We start from the raw sequence: 15,585 nt of genomic DNA on the forward strand, positions 1-15,585 counted from the left end.
AGCTGATGGACTGTATTCTACGTGGACCCAATGCCAAATTCCCCACAAAATGACACAGGATTGCTACCACACAGTTCTTTTTGCACTGAAAAGGTGGAAGAGTTGGGGCAACTCAACTGAGGGGTTTTTCTCCTGATCTAAGAGTCCATGTCCTAAAAATATTGAGAGATCTATCACCCTGGAGATGGTAGCCCAAACTCCCTTTGAAAAACAGTCTCTCACTCAAGATCCTTTTGTGAGAAAGTTATTTTTTCCATTTGTCTGGTATAAATCCTTCCCTGTTTTAAGCCTTGGTCATGAACCTTAAATAATACATATAACAAATTACTAAGCCCTAACACGGGTCACCTCCTCTTGGCTGTGTGGTAAGATCTGTTCCCCACAAGATCCACGCTCTCAACTCTGTACCTGAGTCCAATCGCCAGGTAGCTGTCTGCCTTACAAGCTTTCTAAACATAGAACAACTACTGCCATTCTTTGGATCTGGAATGTTCCCTGCCCCAGGAAAGAGGCTCTGAGACTTACACAGAAATCTTTCCTTTGGCTTCCCCAAATACACTCAACCCACCCTCCAGCTCTAGGCAGCCTGTGACGCTTAACTCCTGACTTCAGCCTGATCCTCGAATCACCCCGACAGCTAACATCCGGTCATTCCCAAGTTAGGAGGCATTCTCTGCCTTCCTACGGCTAACTTAACCCTAACGTCTGCTGTTCATGTAATGCACCACCAAACACAATCCCAGCACGGTAACGTGACCCAAGAGAAGTATTACAGAGAAGCAGCAGAAGTGGGAAGAGAGAGCGGCTGAGAGAATAAAGAAGAGGTTTTTCCAATTTACTACAGACTTAGGCTGGAAATCAGCAACGTGGAGACTGAAGTGGCTCCTTGACACTCTCTTCTAATTTCATCATCTAATCCGGGTGCCTATAGCACCTCTTAAGCTACGTATATACAAAGTGTGTGTGTATCTGTGGAGGGTGTCCAAACCTCTCAGCAGATTCTCAAACGGTAAAAGAAAAATGTTGGAAATCATTGCTCTGATGAAATGCTATCAATTCACATACAACATTGTACAAAGTCTCTATAAAGCTGAAAAACAGCATGGTGTTTAGATGATGTATCCAGTTTAAGAAAACCCTACTTTATCTTTCAAATTCATTCATGTTAACAAGTTTACAACTTCACAGAGACCTACCCCAGGCTGAGTCAGGGGCATGACATTAGGCAAAGCCTCAGAAAGAGGCTATTTAAAGTACCTGATAAAGGGCACGCTATCAGCTAAAGAGCAGGTGTCACCCTGTACGTCCAAGGGTAGGCACAGGGATCTGGACACGCAGTCCGACGGTATGTGAGCGTCACGGGCTGCTGGCCCGTCGGAGGCCGACGAAGAACACTCCAGCCCGTCACCGCCCACCGGCACCGACCAAGCTGAAGACGTGAAATTCCACCACTGTCCACAGAACAGCTTCAGGAATGGGCACCAGGCCAAGAAACGTGGTTTCTAGCAAGGTGTGAAGCCTACCGTGAAAGAGCATAACATCGCTGTGAAAATATTTCTGCTGCTTTCACACAACACTTGAGCTAGTACAAAAAATATCGTTATTGTAATTATGTGGACTCAGTAAAACCCAACGAGGCCCTCTTGGCCTCCAACAGCGAACGGAGAATAGACATGGTAATAGTTTTCTTGAGATCCTGGAGGACTGAGATAGAAGATATTCATCTGTTTTTCTCTAGATGCTGTGTTGGTTCAGAAGCATGAGCTTTTACCCTTCAAACCATCCCCCATCCTTTATACGTTCCATGTACTAAGAACCAATAACTAGAGGGCTTCCCCACCACCTAAATTATATTCAGAAACCTTGAGATAGCATCAAGGACAAATGGCTTTGCCTCCTTAAATGCGACCTTCCCTAGCCTCTCACTGATTGGGGGAAAAACAGCCTGTCTCCCTGAAGCCTTCCAGATACGCAGGAAAGGGAGCCAGCTGACTGTTGCCTCCCGGCCACAAATCAGCCCTGCATCGACTGCTCGCAAAAACCGAGTTGGGCCCTTTAAATATTCGTCCTCTGCCAGTTGGCGCAGTGTTGATCTGGCTCAGTAGAGGTGCTGCAGAGACCCTGCGAGGGGCTTCTGGCTGGATCCCCGCGCCTGTGCCCTGCAGCGTGGGCAGCGGCAGCCCGCCCCCCAGGACTGCCCCTCTTGGGCAATCTCACAGCACAGTGCTTCCTGCAAGACACCTCCCCCAAAACAGCTTCCCCTGGCACCTCAGAAGCAGATTTCCAGCGAATTCCAGAGGGTGGATATCCAGCGATGCCATCAGCATGAAACCACTCCCAGCTTGGTGCCCCTCGGGAGCCACAGGCGGGGGTGCGGGGGTCGGGTGGGGGGAGCTCTTCCCTTGGGGCTCAGCCTCAGGCTGGGGCGGCAGCTGCTCCTGTAGCTGCGAGTTCCACGCCCTCTAGAGTTCTCTTCTCACCCGCCAACCCCTCATCCCCCGATTCTCTGTGTTACACTTACTAATCCTGTACATTAAGCTTGCCCTGATCCAGTCACAGGCGGCCACTGCCTTGCGATCAGCCTGACAGATCCAGCTGCCCCTCGGGAAGCCTGGGGCAGGAGAAACGGCTCTGAGAGCGAAAAGCCGAGGGGTGAGCCGCCACGCACTTGACACCGTGAGCTGCCATGTTTCGCAGAGCGGACATCGGCAGAGCAAGGGAGGCATTCGAGTACCACGTTCACCAACTGCTGCTCGGTGCAGGACCCTGGGTTAGAGAAAGGACGAGGCACGAGGAAGAAAGAGCGACCTTTTAGGCACCGGCTGGCCGGCTGGAGAAACCAGATATAGACAAACGAGCAGCTCCAGGCAGTTTAAGTGCTGACAGCTCCCCGAGGTCACGGACAGTAAGCCACGGGTCCGTGTCGGGGCCTCAGGCTGAGAGGCCATTCGTTCCGACCTTGTCATAAGCAAGAACTAATTATCTGCACAGGCCCTGCACCACAGAAAACAGAGACCGGGCTCGCTTTAAACACCCCTCTGTCCCCCAGTAACCAGGTGCTACCCAAGTCCAACATATCATGGGTCCTGGCTGTGACCAGCCGCCTTTTGCTTCACTGTCAAGAGATATACCAGAGTAAACATTTGGGTAGAGAAAAAGGATTTTAAAAAAGAAAAGCCATTTCAGTGTAAGTGTGTCTCTGACAGGGGGGAGTCCTTCCTAAAAGATTTTCAGGAAGAGATTAGGGAAACATGGTGACTATAATCTATCAAGGCCAAATAAAAACGCCTTCAATAAAGCCCACTCCACATGAGGCTATTAAGGAAACCCAATCACCACATGGTGGAGAATAAAACCTGTCATTCACTGAAGGACAAAAGAGTGATTCCGGGTAGAGAGCAAGAATAAAGAGACTGTGCTTGGATCACCACAAGACTGACAGTGGGGGAGCCTGGGAAAAGCAGCCCAGGAACAGTAGGGTTCTAATGAACCATCTGTAAAGTGGGAGAGAGTATCAAAGGAAGAAAAATAAAATTTTCTAATGATAAATGAGAGTGGTTTTCTAACAAGGATGGACCACGATGGAGGCTAAAGGGGTTGTTTGTAATGAAGGATGTCTACTCCACCAGGATTGAGCCATTGCAGACAAGTCTATGGAGGAGTCCCTTACCCGCACTCCTACAGGGGGAAACGGGGAGTAACAGTGATCACTTATAAAAAGGGGGGTGGGATGGGATATGAACTTGACACAGACATCATGATGAAGTAGTATATAGCAATCGTTGTGGTCAAAATTATAGCAAAAGCTTACTTCTCGGGACTTCCCTGGTGGCACAGTGGTTAGGAATCTGCCTGCCAATGCAGGGGACACGGGTTCGAGCCCTGGTCCGGGAAGATCCCACATGCCACGGAGCAACTGAGCCCGTGCGCCACAACTACTGAGCCTGCGCTCTAGAGCTCATGAGCCACAACTACTGAGCCCGTGTGCCACAACTACTGAAGCCCACGTGCCTAGAGCCCGTGCTCCGCAACAAGAGAAGCCACTGCAACGAGAAGCCCGTGCACCGCAATGAAGAGTACCCTGGCTCGCCACAACTAGAGAAAGTCCGCGCGCAGCAATGAAGACCCAATGCAGCCAAAAAAAAAAAAAAAAACCTAATAAGAAAAAAAAGCTTACTTCTCTGTACACCTTCATTTATCTCTTCTATGAAGACATGCTCCTTTGTTTCTGTGTGAATATTCACGAATCATATATTAATTATAAAATATTTACAACTTCTCCATAACATCACCACATCTTCAGTTATTAAGACCTAAAATTTTGTATTTCATAGACCAGTAAAAATTTCAAAAAAATTCAAGGCAGACAAAAATAAATAAATAAATAAATTTACCAAAGAAAAGAAAGAAAGGGGGGTAGGGGAGAAGGGGGAAAGGAAGGAAGGGAGGAAGAAACATAGCATTTAGAATTTTTTTTTACAATAATGAAAACGGAACTAGGCGGGAAGGAAGGCTCAGCATGAATAAACTATCACTTGCACAAGTGTATGTAATAGAAAGACCCTGGATAACACTGACCCAGAGGAAATCATCAAACGGGGATAGAGACACAGAGGAAGCAAAGCCTCTGCAGCCAAGAGTGGAGAGTAAACTGCAGAATGTCTGCCCCCTGCCCACCCCGTGCATTCGCAGGCCCCCTGCACAGGGCACCACCAGCGAGACAGGACAGGCATCTCCAGAGACCAAAGGAAAGTGGAGCTTCTTTGAGCACTGGTCCAGGTGTGTACTTTTTAATTAATATATTTAAATCAGATTAAATAGGTACAGGATTCATATGGGCTCCCTCCGGTGGGACCAGCAACCACATGAAATCTGCTGTCTTTTGCAAAAATAAATGTCTCAATAAACGTTTTCAAAAAATTTAGTTTTGAAGCTATAGAACAGTGGCTCTCAAACTCTTCAGTCTCAGAGATCCTTCTATGCTCCAAAAAATCCATAACGTCTTGATTCCTTTGCAAACACTGATGACGCCTGTGCCACCACCACTTGCCCTGCCTTCACCTCACAGGAAATCACTGTCTTGCTTTTGGTGTTTATCATTCCCATGTACTTTTTTCACACCTACCTACATATTTATGTAACAAAAAAACGGTGTGGCTGTGGTGTGCATGCATGTGTGTGTAGTGAGTAAGAGCTGGAGCTAGTAGTGCACGCAGAGAGAGAGAGAGAGAGAGAGAGAGAGAGAGAGAGAGAGGCAGCACGAACTAAGCGCACAGTGAGAGTGCGTATTGTTGGGCATATTTTGAAATACCTATTAGAAAGATATCCTAGTTTAGTATCACTCATAACTTATCTGCTTCTCTCAACGTTTTATTAAAACCTCATCCAAGGTGACATGGGTACCTCTAGTTTATTTATGTTAACTGCTGTGAAGTACTCAATGTACAATTAGAGCCCATTGTCCTTTATTTGTAACACTTAAAAGAAAAATGCCAGATTCCAGAGCGCACAATTTGAGAAAGAAAAAAAAACAAAAAAGGAAACTACCAAATAACTCTACAAAGTGGTGGCAAATACATACACTCCCTGTCGAAGGGTGTAAGATTTATGGTTCCTCTAGATACTTGGTACTGTCAAGATTATTAAGTTTTGCTAATCTAATCGGTTTGTAAGAATATCTGGTTGCTTTAATTTGCATTTTCTTATTTACCGATAAAACCGATCCTTGTTTACTGGCTGATCTCATGCTTCTTCCATCAACAGGCTGTTAATGTTCTTTGCCCATTTTTCTTTCTTAAAAAAAATTACACGATTGATTTATAAAAAGTGTATGTCATTTTAAGTAGTAATAAAAGCACATACATATTTGCTCACCACCCATATCCATTTTCAGAAAAGAGAACAGAACCAAAAACTCTGCAGCCCCTTTCAGGCCCTACCTGATCACAATCCCCTGCCACTCCTTGCAGAGGTAACAACCAAACTCAATGTTTAAATCATTCCCTTGCTTTCCATAACTTGTCCACATATGCACGAACCCCAAAATAATATATTGGTTAGTTGCGCCCATGTCTTAAACTTTACATAAATGCAATCATACAATGTAAGCGTTTATAACTTTCTTTGCCGAATGCTCCTTTCTGTATTCACTAATGTTAATGTATCTGGTTGTGGTTTATTCATTTTCACAGGCGTATGAACGCCACACCGTACTGACAGTGCTATGAGCATCCTCATCTATCCACTGACAGAAGCACTCAAGACGCACCTGACCTACACACTTGAGAGTGGGGTTCCAGGTGTGGGTTTTATACTCCCTCAGAGCATTCTCACGGCTCCACATACCGGCCAACTCTTGGTATTTCAGATTTTTCCCTACTGGATTCTTTTTATCATACTGAGACCTTTATACTTGATCAACACTAATCCTCTGTTAGTTACATGCACAGCAGATTTCTCCACCCAGCCTGATGCTTGCCCTTTAACTTCGTTTAAGAATTCTTTTGTTAGGTGTAAGTTTTACCTTAACGCAGTCAACTTTAAAATTTTTCTTCCATTAAGGATTTTTCTTGTTTAGGAATTCTCGATTTAAGAGACTGTGTTCTACCCCCAAGGTGATAACAATAATCTCTTACATTTTCTTCTCCAGTTTTGAAGACGTCCTTTTCACAAATGGATTGTGAAACCACCCGGAGTTGAATTTTGCATTTGGTGTGAGGTAGAGACCAAGTGTTCTTTCCTCTATAGACAAGTGTCGCAGAGCAATTCATGTGGAATCCATCATCTCCCCACTTATTTAACATCACTTCCATTTTATAATGAAAACGAATTCCCAAATATGAGGAGAGCTGTTTCAAAGTTCTCTATTTGACTAAACTTGTGCCAATGCAAAACCATCTTAATAACTGGAGCGTTATGAGTCTTGATGCTTGGTAAGGCATGTCCCCTTACACTGGTGCTCTTAAATTTTTTTCTGCCTATTTGTAAACTTGCTCTTTCTATAAATTTGAGAATCAGTCCTTCAACTTCTCCAAAACACGCAGTAGACATTTTTATTAGATTTACGATGAACTTATAGATTGATTTTGGGAAAGCTGTCATCTTCATGAATCTAGGAACATGGTATATCGTTCCTTTGTCTCTTCTTCCTTTACGTCTTTTAATAACATCTGACAAATTTATCTACAAGTATCTTGAACATCTTCTGCAACAATGATACCTAGATACTTCAAAGTTTTAGGTGATGTTATGAATAAAATCTTTATTCCATTTTATTTTCTAACTGGCTATTACCTGTAGATAAGAAATATATTTTTGTATATTGTCTTTGTACCCAACAGCACTGCTGAACTCTCTTCTTAGCATTAATAATTGTTCTGGATATTCTATTCAATTTCCTAGGTAGCCCATCATGTCACCTATAAATGAGGCAGCTTTATCTCATGTTTCCCAATGCTCAGATCTTCATCTCTCTTTCTGGTTTACTGCATAAACTAGAACCTCCCACGTAGGTTGGCAAGTAACCCTGAATTGTTGCTAATTTGATGGGACTGTTTATAATGATTCACCACTAATTATGATGTATGCTGTGAGTGCTTGACAAATATCATTCATAATGTTAAGGAAGTTCCCTTCTGTTCCTAGCTTGCTAAAAGTTTTTATCATAAGATAGTAATGTCATCAACTGCTTTTTTAACATCTTAAAACATTAAATGTCACCAAGTTATTTTCCCGCATCTACTGAGGTGATCACATGCTTTTTCTCCTTGTATCAGTTAATAGCGTATAAAGTAATACGTGCATAGTAATAATGTGGTAGGACACAATACTCCAACAACAAATTAAATTTGCAAACATTTCATTTAATACTTGTGTACCTGTTCATGAAAAATGAGAATAATCTGTGTTCATAAAGATGAAACCTCTAATATTATCTTTTTTATCTAATTTGTTATTAACAAGTCTAATGTGAAATGAGCTTGATAGGTCCCTCTTTTTCTATTTTTTGAGAAAGACTACAAGTCTTTCAGATTTTATAAAACCTCACAGTAAAATCATCTCAGAATGATGGAAGAGAGGCTATTAATTCTAGATTTAATCGGTTTCAGTTTTCTACTGGATGTAATCTGTGCTCACACTCCAGTGTTTAATTATCTCCTGCCTCCCGTTATTCTTTTAATCTTAATTGTTGTCTTCCCCGTGAAACCAGGGACCTTCTCGTGACTGTGTGATACCTTCTTACAGCCCCGGATCCCAGTTCATGTTCAGCAAATTTTTTTTTATTGACAGACTGACTGATCCCAATGTTTTCCTTCAGTCTTTCTCTTCCAACTTTTATTAGGGAAATTTCAAACATATGAAAGAATAGAAAGGATAATGTTGGATTCATCATGTATCCAACACCCGGCTGCAATAATTGACAATTCATGGCCAATCCTCTTACATTCATCCCCAAACACCAACCCCCCATTATTTTGAAGAAAATCCAGACATCGATCATTTTGCTCACACGTTATTTCAGTATGTATCTCTGAAAGAGAATGACTGTATAAAAATATACTACCATTGTCATACCTTAGAAAAGTAAAACTAAAGAACTCCTTGAGTTCAAATATTCAGTTAGTGTTCAAATTTCCAATGGTCTCAAATCTTTTTTTCTTGAAAGATGTTTTCTCTTGATAGGATCTACACGCTGTGATTGATTGAGATCTGTCCTTTTAACCTATAGGCACCATCTACTGTTTTTCCCTTTTGTTTTCCTTGCTTTTATTTGAAGAAACTGAATCATTTATCCTGTAGAGCAGTGCTTCTCAAACTGTCTACGGTAAAGAGACAGTTTTAGATTTCTAATCGGTCTCGAAATGATACACGGTGCTTAGATTTCTAATCGGTCTCGAAATGATACACGGTGCTACTGCACAAAACTGCCACCCAGACTAAGCACATGCAGCTCACCAAGAGCATCTGGGAACACCTGGACCAGTCTGCACGCAGATCCACAGAAGTCCTCTGACAACAGGCTTGACTATGACGGTTTAAACATTTCTAATCACTTACTTCTGATTCTTGTACTTATTTCGTTATGCAGATCTCATCTTGAGGAACATTGCTGTAGAATTTCGCCAGGCTGGATTTTGCTTATCACATCTACATGGTATAGTTTAATGTGTTTCTCTGTCCTCTGTATCGCCTATAAATTTGGTTGTTGGATCTAGCGATCTGAACTGATTTAGGTCCAAAGTTTTTGGCAGGACTTCATAGGTGGCATTGTATTCTTCCATCAGGAGACACGTATGTCTGGCTGCCCTTCTTTCTGTGATGGTAGTGGCCACCAGTGAACAGTGTTGCCACCAGGACTTAATGTCAAACCCCTCTAGTCAATCTGGTTCCCACGGTTTGTTCTCTGGGAGACTCCTAGGGAAGTTCTCCCCTTCTCGGACCCCGGCTTCCCCCACTGCCTCAGTTTCTGACACAGTGCAGATCTGCCAGCCAGCGCTGAAGCGCTTAGCGAGACCCTGTCAGCCAGGGTGTTGGGGACTTGTCTGTGGTTTGGGGTTCTGCTATTCCAGGTGCTGTGTCTGTTTTGTAAGACTTGGGACTACTAAAAACTAAACAACCCACTTCCCACTTTTGACAACAACGCTGTTTGCTTTTAGCAGGGTTTTAATTTTTTTTAATAATATATTTAAAACAAAATGTATGGCCCATACTTTTTTTAGTTACATCCCGTCCATTTTGCTTTATTAATGTTAACTGTGATGGTACAACTTAAGTGGGTCGGCCAAGTTCCTACGTAATAAAGTGACTATTTCCCCCATGCCCGAGCAGTTTGAAGTTGAGTATTTTCATTGTTGGTGAGTGATAAGTAACTTCTGATACATCCTAATATTTCTCTTTAACCCACGAATCTATAGTTGTGAATTTTTAGATGGCCGAGGATATGGCAACTTTTATTATCCTTTTCTTGCTGCTTTCTACATCAACTACATTGTAGTCAGGCATAGTTCTATTAATGTTACTGATTCTTTGACATTTGTTTATGACTTCAACTGTCAACTAGTACATGGGCAGCTTATTTTTTTTTTAATAAATTTATTTATTTATTTATTTTTGGCTGCGTTGGGTCTTCGTTGCTGCGCGCGGGCTTTCTCTAGTTGCGGCGAGCAGGGGCTACTCTTCGTTGCGGTGCGCGGGCTTCTCATTGCTGTGGTTTCTCTTGTTGTGGAGCACGGACTCCAGGCACGCGGGATTCACTAGCTGTGGCATGTGGGCTCAGTAGTTGTGACGCATGGGCTTAGCTGTTCCTCGGCATGTGGGATCTTCCCGGACCAGGGCTCAAGCCCATGTCTCCTGCATTGGCATGCGGATTATTAACCACTGCACCATTAGGGAAGCCCCTTATTTTTTTAAGTTATTCCATGTGACTATATACCTCCAGCTCTTGGGTACAGGATTTATGTATGTGTCTGTCTGTCTGTACAAACACAAAGAAATACACACACACACACACACACACACACAGTTACAGAATTTTAAAAATAAACATAAATCAAGCCTGTTAATCATATTTTTCAGATTTCCTATATCTTTACTCATTTTGTCTGCTTAATCCATTAGTTTTTGATTGAGGTTATTTAAAATCTTCTACTATGATTATGAATTTGTCAAACTTAACTTTTATTTCTTCGGTTTTGGTTTCTCTATTACGGCTATGATGTTGGGCACATTAAAATTCCTAAGTCATAAAGCATCCTGGTCGATGTATTATCCCTCTTTATTCGTAGTTAATATTTTTTCCATATATTCTATTCTATCTAATATTAATAATTGCTTTACCAGCTTTCTTTTAGTAAGGATTTGCTTGATATATATTTTTCCTGCCCTTTACTTTCAACCTCTGGTGTGATTTTGTTTCAGGTTTCTCTAGTTGAAAAATGTCCAATCTGATAATGTATGTCTTTAAATTGGTAAATTTAACACATTTATATTTGTGAATACCGATACATCTTACCTTTTTTCGAAACACAAAAGGGTTTTATTCACAATTAATAGTTAAATAAAATATACATTGTCATAGTTCAGCCATTTCTATGTTTATCCTTGTTCCTTTACCCCATACCTCTCTATGCACTTTTCTCCTTGCTGAAATATACCATGTAGTGATGAAAACAATGATTACTGAGATTATGAAATAACAGGAAAACTTTAAAGGATGACAATATAGTTTTGTAAATTACATGTGTAGCATGATTAAAACTATTGAAAAAAATCCTATTCATAGGGTAATAAACTGAAAGAAGGAAACAAATTTTTTTGAGATTTAAGATTAGGTCAGACTTAGTACCAACACTTTAGCTGAGGCCAGGAATCCACAAAACTCCACCCCTATCTCCCCCACACCATTCCTGGAACTAAAGCCCCGCTTGGGTCCCAAGCAGCTCCTCTATGAAAAGCAACAGACCACAGGAGAACAGGTGAAGTTCAGGGTTTACTGGGCCACCAGCTGGCTGGGTAATACTGGGCAAGTCGCTAACCTACTGGGGCTTCCGATTCCTCGTGGTTGAAGTGGAAATAATCTGTCTCACAGGTTTTTATTACGAGGAGCAAACGAAATACGGCACGTGGAATTACTTTATCAAACTGTATTCTTAGACACATACGTGTACATGTGTGTGTGGGTAATCTTTCTAACTAGAAGCAGAATATACAGTCACATCATCTGAAAACAAGCCATGCCTGCTCCCCGCTAAACTGGACCAGACCCTGCACAAGTGTGAAACGAGATGAGGTTAATTCCCTACCCGCTCCGTTTCCCACCTTCTAAGGGAGCCTGGATTTTTTTCCGCCACTAAAACACCAGTGTGTGTCCCGCAGCCTCCTCTCCTCTGCCATTCCCACGGCTTGCAGGCTTACCAACCAGGGAGCACTGTCCTTTCTCATTTTTGTAATGAGACTGCCACTGCCGTGACCTGGACACCCTGTCACTGGTGTCGCACCTCTGCTGGCTCATTAACTGTAGGTGACGTTCCATCACTTGGTCATATTTCCCAGACTTTGACCTGTCTTTGTCCATTTCCCTTTTGTTTCCTAATAAATCTGTATCCTTGTTAATAGTTATTACTCCTAACATAGAAAATAGTCAGCTTTTCCTAGTAGCAAAAGCGCTCATCTAAGCAGCTCTGGGATCAAGCTTGGATGGCCTTTTGTGTAAAGCTAATACCTATTTCTGAATTATCAAGAATTCCCAGGAAGATAGCACATCCTGAAGCAAACAGTCCTCTCCTAAAACACGACTCATTTAACACAACAAATGATGGTTACTTATCAGCCTCAGGATCCTATACTGTTCCTGCTCATATCCGACAACCCACTTACCTGGTGTTTTGTGGGAAGGAGCTTTGTGACAATTATTCCTCCTGCTTCAATGAACATGTTTGGAAGAAGTACTAAAGGAGTAATGCCTCATTAATTCCATTTGTTTCTCACATAAAAACGGAGACGGTTTTAAAATATGTTAACGAAAGACAAGTGATATTGCACTTTTTTAGGAAATAGACTCAAGCTTTAAGAAATTTTCATAAATTGCCAAAAAAAAACAAAAAGCTGTGCCCAACATATCAGGATGTCAGCTAACAGATGCAAGGTGTTGGGTGCTTTTGAGAATGGCCGGAATATCAGATTTCCTGATCAAAAAGGCTCTATGCATCCAAACACATACTTCAAGAAGAGCAATAATGAAGACGTCTCAAAAAGAAAAAATGTAAAGCACCCACAAGTCTAAAGCAGGGGACGGTAAGGAAAGCGTGTGGGACGAGAAGACAGCTTACAGTCTCAGCCACCAAACCACCAGTCGCCGGGCTACCTAAGAAATTCATTCGTGCCTAACACCCGGAACATGTAATTAACCTCCGCTAACTGAGATCCGGGGTAACCAGACCACGGGTCTCAGGGCTGCATCTCGAGTCATCCGGGATTGGGGTAAGTGTGAGCCACTGACTACCCACTCACAAGGAGAAACCCAGAGACAGGCACGTCGGGACTGGGAGGAAAAGGATAGACACGAGGCAGCAAAGGCCTGCCAACTCCTGCGGCTACTGACACAACGCATCAGCCAGAAAGCACTGAGCTCCGCCTGCACAGAGGACGCCACCCAGGATGGATAACGCGCGGCGGGTGCCGAGCACGGTCAAGGACCCCGGGGGCTTGGCTGAGATAAACCGCAGGGGCCTCCACACCCGAGAGGGGGCCGCACTCACCTGGTGCCGGGAGAAGAGCCGCACGCCCTCCAGCTGGTGGAACACAGGGTGGTGCTGGGCGTCGATCTGGTCGCGCCGGTACACGTCGCCCACCACCAAGAAGGCGTCCAGCCCCGCGCGCAGCAGGTCCCACTGGTGCGCGGACGTGTGCGCGCGCAGCATGTGGGTCGCGTTCAGGTAATAGCTGTCGCCCTTCTTCCGGCTGGGGTGGTCGGCCGGGACGAGCAGGCTGTCGAAGTTCTGCCAGGTGGTGACCACCGGGGAGAGGTCGTCGTAGACAGAGAAGAGGGGCGTCCCCGAGCGGCCCACGTACCGCGCGTAGAAGTGCTGCTTCACCCTCTCCTTGATCAGCCACAGCGGGTGATGAGGCCGGTTGTGCAGGTTCCTGCCCACCCTGGACAGGACCTTGCGGGACAGGTTGCTGTAGCCATCCCGGGGGTAGGACCTGCCCAGCAGCTCCACCGCGCCCCCCGGGGGCCCGGGGGCTCCCGGGGCTCCCCGGCCGGCGGGCTCCAGGGCAGCGGGCCTCGCGCCCAAGGCCTGATGCTCAGGGCCTCGGCAGACCCCGCTGGCCTTCCTTGCCAGGTGGACGCGCACCTGGGCAGCTCTCCTGAGAGCCCAGCCAACCATCGCAGCAACTTCTTTCACGGGTTCTGGAAAGAGCACACACATAAGCACCAGTCACGTTTCACTCTGCGGAAAGTAAGGGGCGGGGGGGGGGGGGGGGGGCGGGGACGCCTTGTCTCCCACCAGCTCCCCACCACCCTACTGATGCCTGCCTCCCCTCCCCCACTCAGCCAGAACAGCCAATTAAGGAAATCTGCCCAGAGAGGCTTATGTTCTCTGCTCTACATCAAGAGAATCATGAACGTCATGTTTAGATCCCTAATCTCTAGTTGTCCTCCCCTTGACATTTAGATCCACGAGTGTAAAGAAAATCTCCTTTATCAGGTCACATCATGTCCTGGACCCCTCACGTTGAATAAAACTATCAATGTGATGACTTTCTTTCTTTTTTTAATATATTTTATTTTATTTATTTTTTATTTTTTGTTTTTGGCGGCGTTGGGTCTTCGTTGCTGAGCACAGGCTTTCTCTAGTTGCCGCGAGCAGGGGCTACTCTCTGTTGCGGTGCACGGGCCTCTCATTGCGGTGGCTTCTCTTGTTGCGGGGCACGGGCTCTAGGCACGCAGGCTTCAGTCGTTGTCGTACGCGGGTTCAGTAGTTGTGGCTCGCGGGCTCTAGAGCACAGGCTCCGTAGTTGTGGCACATGGGCTTAGTTGCTCCGTGGCATGTGGGATCTTCCCGGACCAGGGCTGGAACCCGTGTCCCCTGCACTGGCAGGTGGATTCTTCACCACTGCGCCACCAGGGAAGTCCCCTGACTTTCTTTTATTTTGACTACTTTTGGGGGTCTCATTCCTTAAAGGAAGCCCATGATTACGTCCACGTCTCTGAAGGATGGAAGGAGAATGTTTGAAATGCCATCCTGCCCATTTCATCCTCATAACCACCAAGTTCTGCTCACTCCTGACAAAATGTGACTTCTGGATTAGTTCACCATATTATAAGATGACATGAACAACACTTTTCTTTTGGATGTTTCCAGTAAAATACACCAATTTAGGTAATGGTTATTTTTATGTGATTTTTGAAAAATAAAAGTGAAAAAACTTAAGGAAATATTACACAGAGTGATACACTGTACCAGTGGACAGCTGAAGTTATTTGTTTATAGATGCAAATCTTTTCTGTCCTCACATCTGGTCATGTCATTTAAACTTAATACCATTGCAGGATCCCATCAATTACATGTCTCTTTTGTAAAAGAGCAACTTTCATACTGCGCACCCACAGGAAACCAGGAGCAGGATTAAACTCACTTGGGAAGAGACACAGAGCAGCCAGGACACAGCGTATTGACCAGATTTTTTTTTTAATGTCCAGAATTTAATAAGAAGGGGACCAGATTTCACAGCTGGAACTCACTCACAGGCTGTTCACATCAAAAATGAGGTGACAAAGATCCAGGTATAGCGGCCCAAACTCTAAGGTACAGGGGGTGCTAAGACAACACTGAAGGATTCTGAAAACTTCCCCGCTGGCCCACGAGCAAGTTTAAATTGACTCGGGGATCTCAGGCATGAAGATCTTTAGAGGTCAGATCCCTAGGTTCATAAAAAATTTACCATGAACTTAAATCTGCCAAATACATCTTCTAAAACTTGGCATTTTTACCCACTGGGCTACTATAACGCATACAACTAGGTAGTGATTTGACTTCCAGGACTCTGCGATCAGACCAAGAAAATACATAACTTCATGCTAAT

At 44.2% G+C, this 15,585-nt stretch overlaps 1 protein-coding gene across 4 annotated transcripts in view; it reads right to left on the reverse strand.

The window, feature by feature from the left end:
* The window catches only part of FARS2 (phenylalanyl-tRNA synthetase 2, mitochondrial), a 393,466-nt gene that overhangs the window by 299,575 nt on the left and 78,306 nt on the right, over positions 1-15,585 (reverse strand). For all 4 annotated transcript variants that reach the window (XM_068558492.1, XM_068558489.1, XM_068558490.1 and 1 more), the window contains exon 3: positions 13,257-13,909. In XM_068558492.1, coding sequence (XP_068414593.1) covers positions 13,257-13,886 — 630 coding nt within the window. In that variant the 5' untranslated portion in view covers positions 13,887-13,909. The remainder of the gene's footprint in view (positions 1-13,256; positions 13,910-15,585) is intronic.

Source organism: Eschrichtius robustus, chromosome 12 (genome assembly GCF_028021215.1).
Source record: "Eschrichtius robustus isolate mEscRob2 chromosome 12, mEscRob2.pri, whole genome shotgun sequence".
NCBI classification, from domain to species: Eukaryota; Metazoa; Chordata; class Mammalia; order Artiodactyla; family Eschrichtiidae; genus Eschrichtius; species Eschrichtius robustus.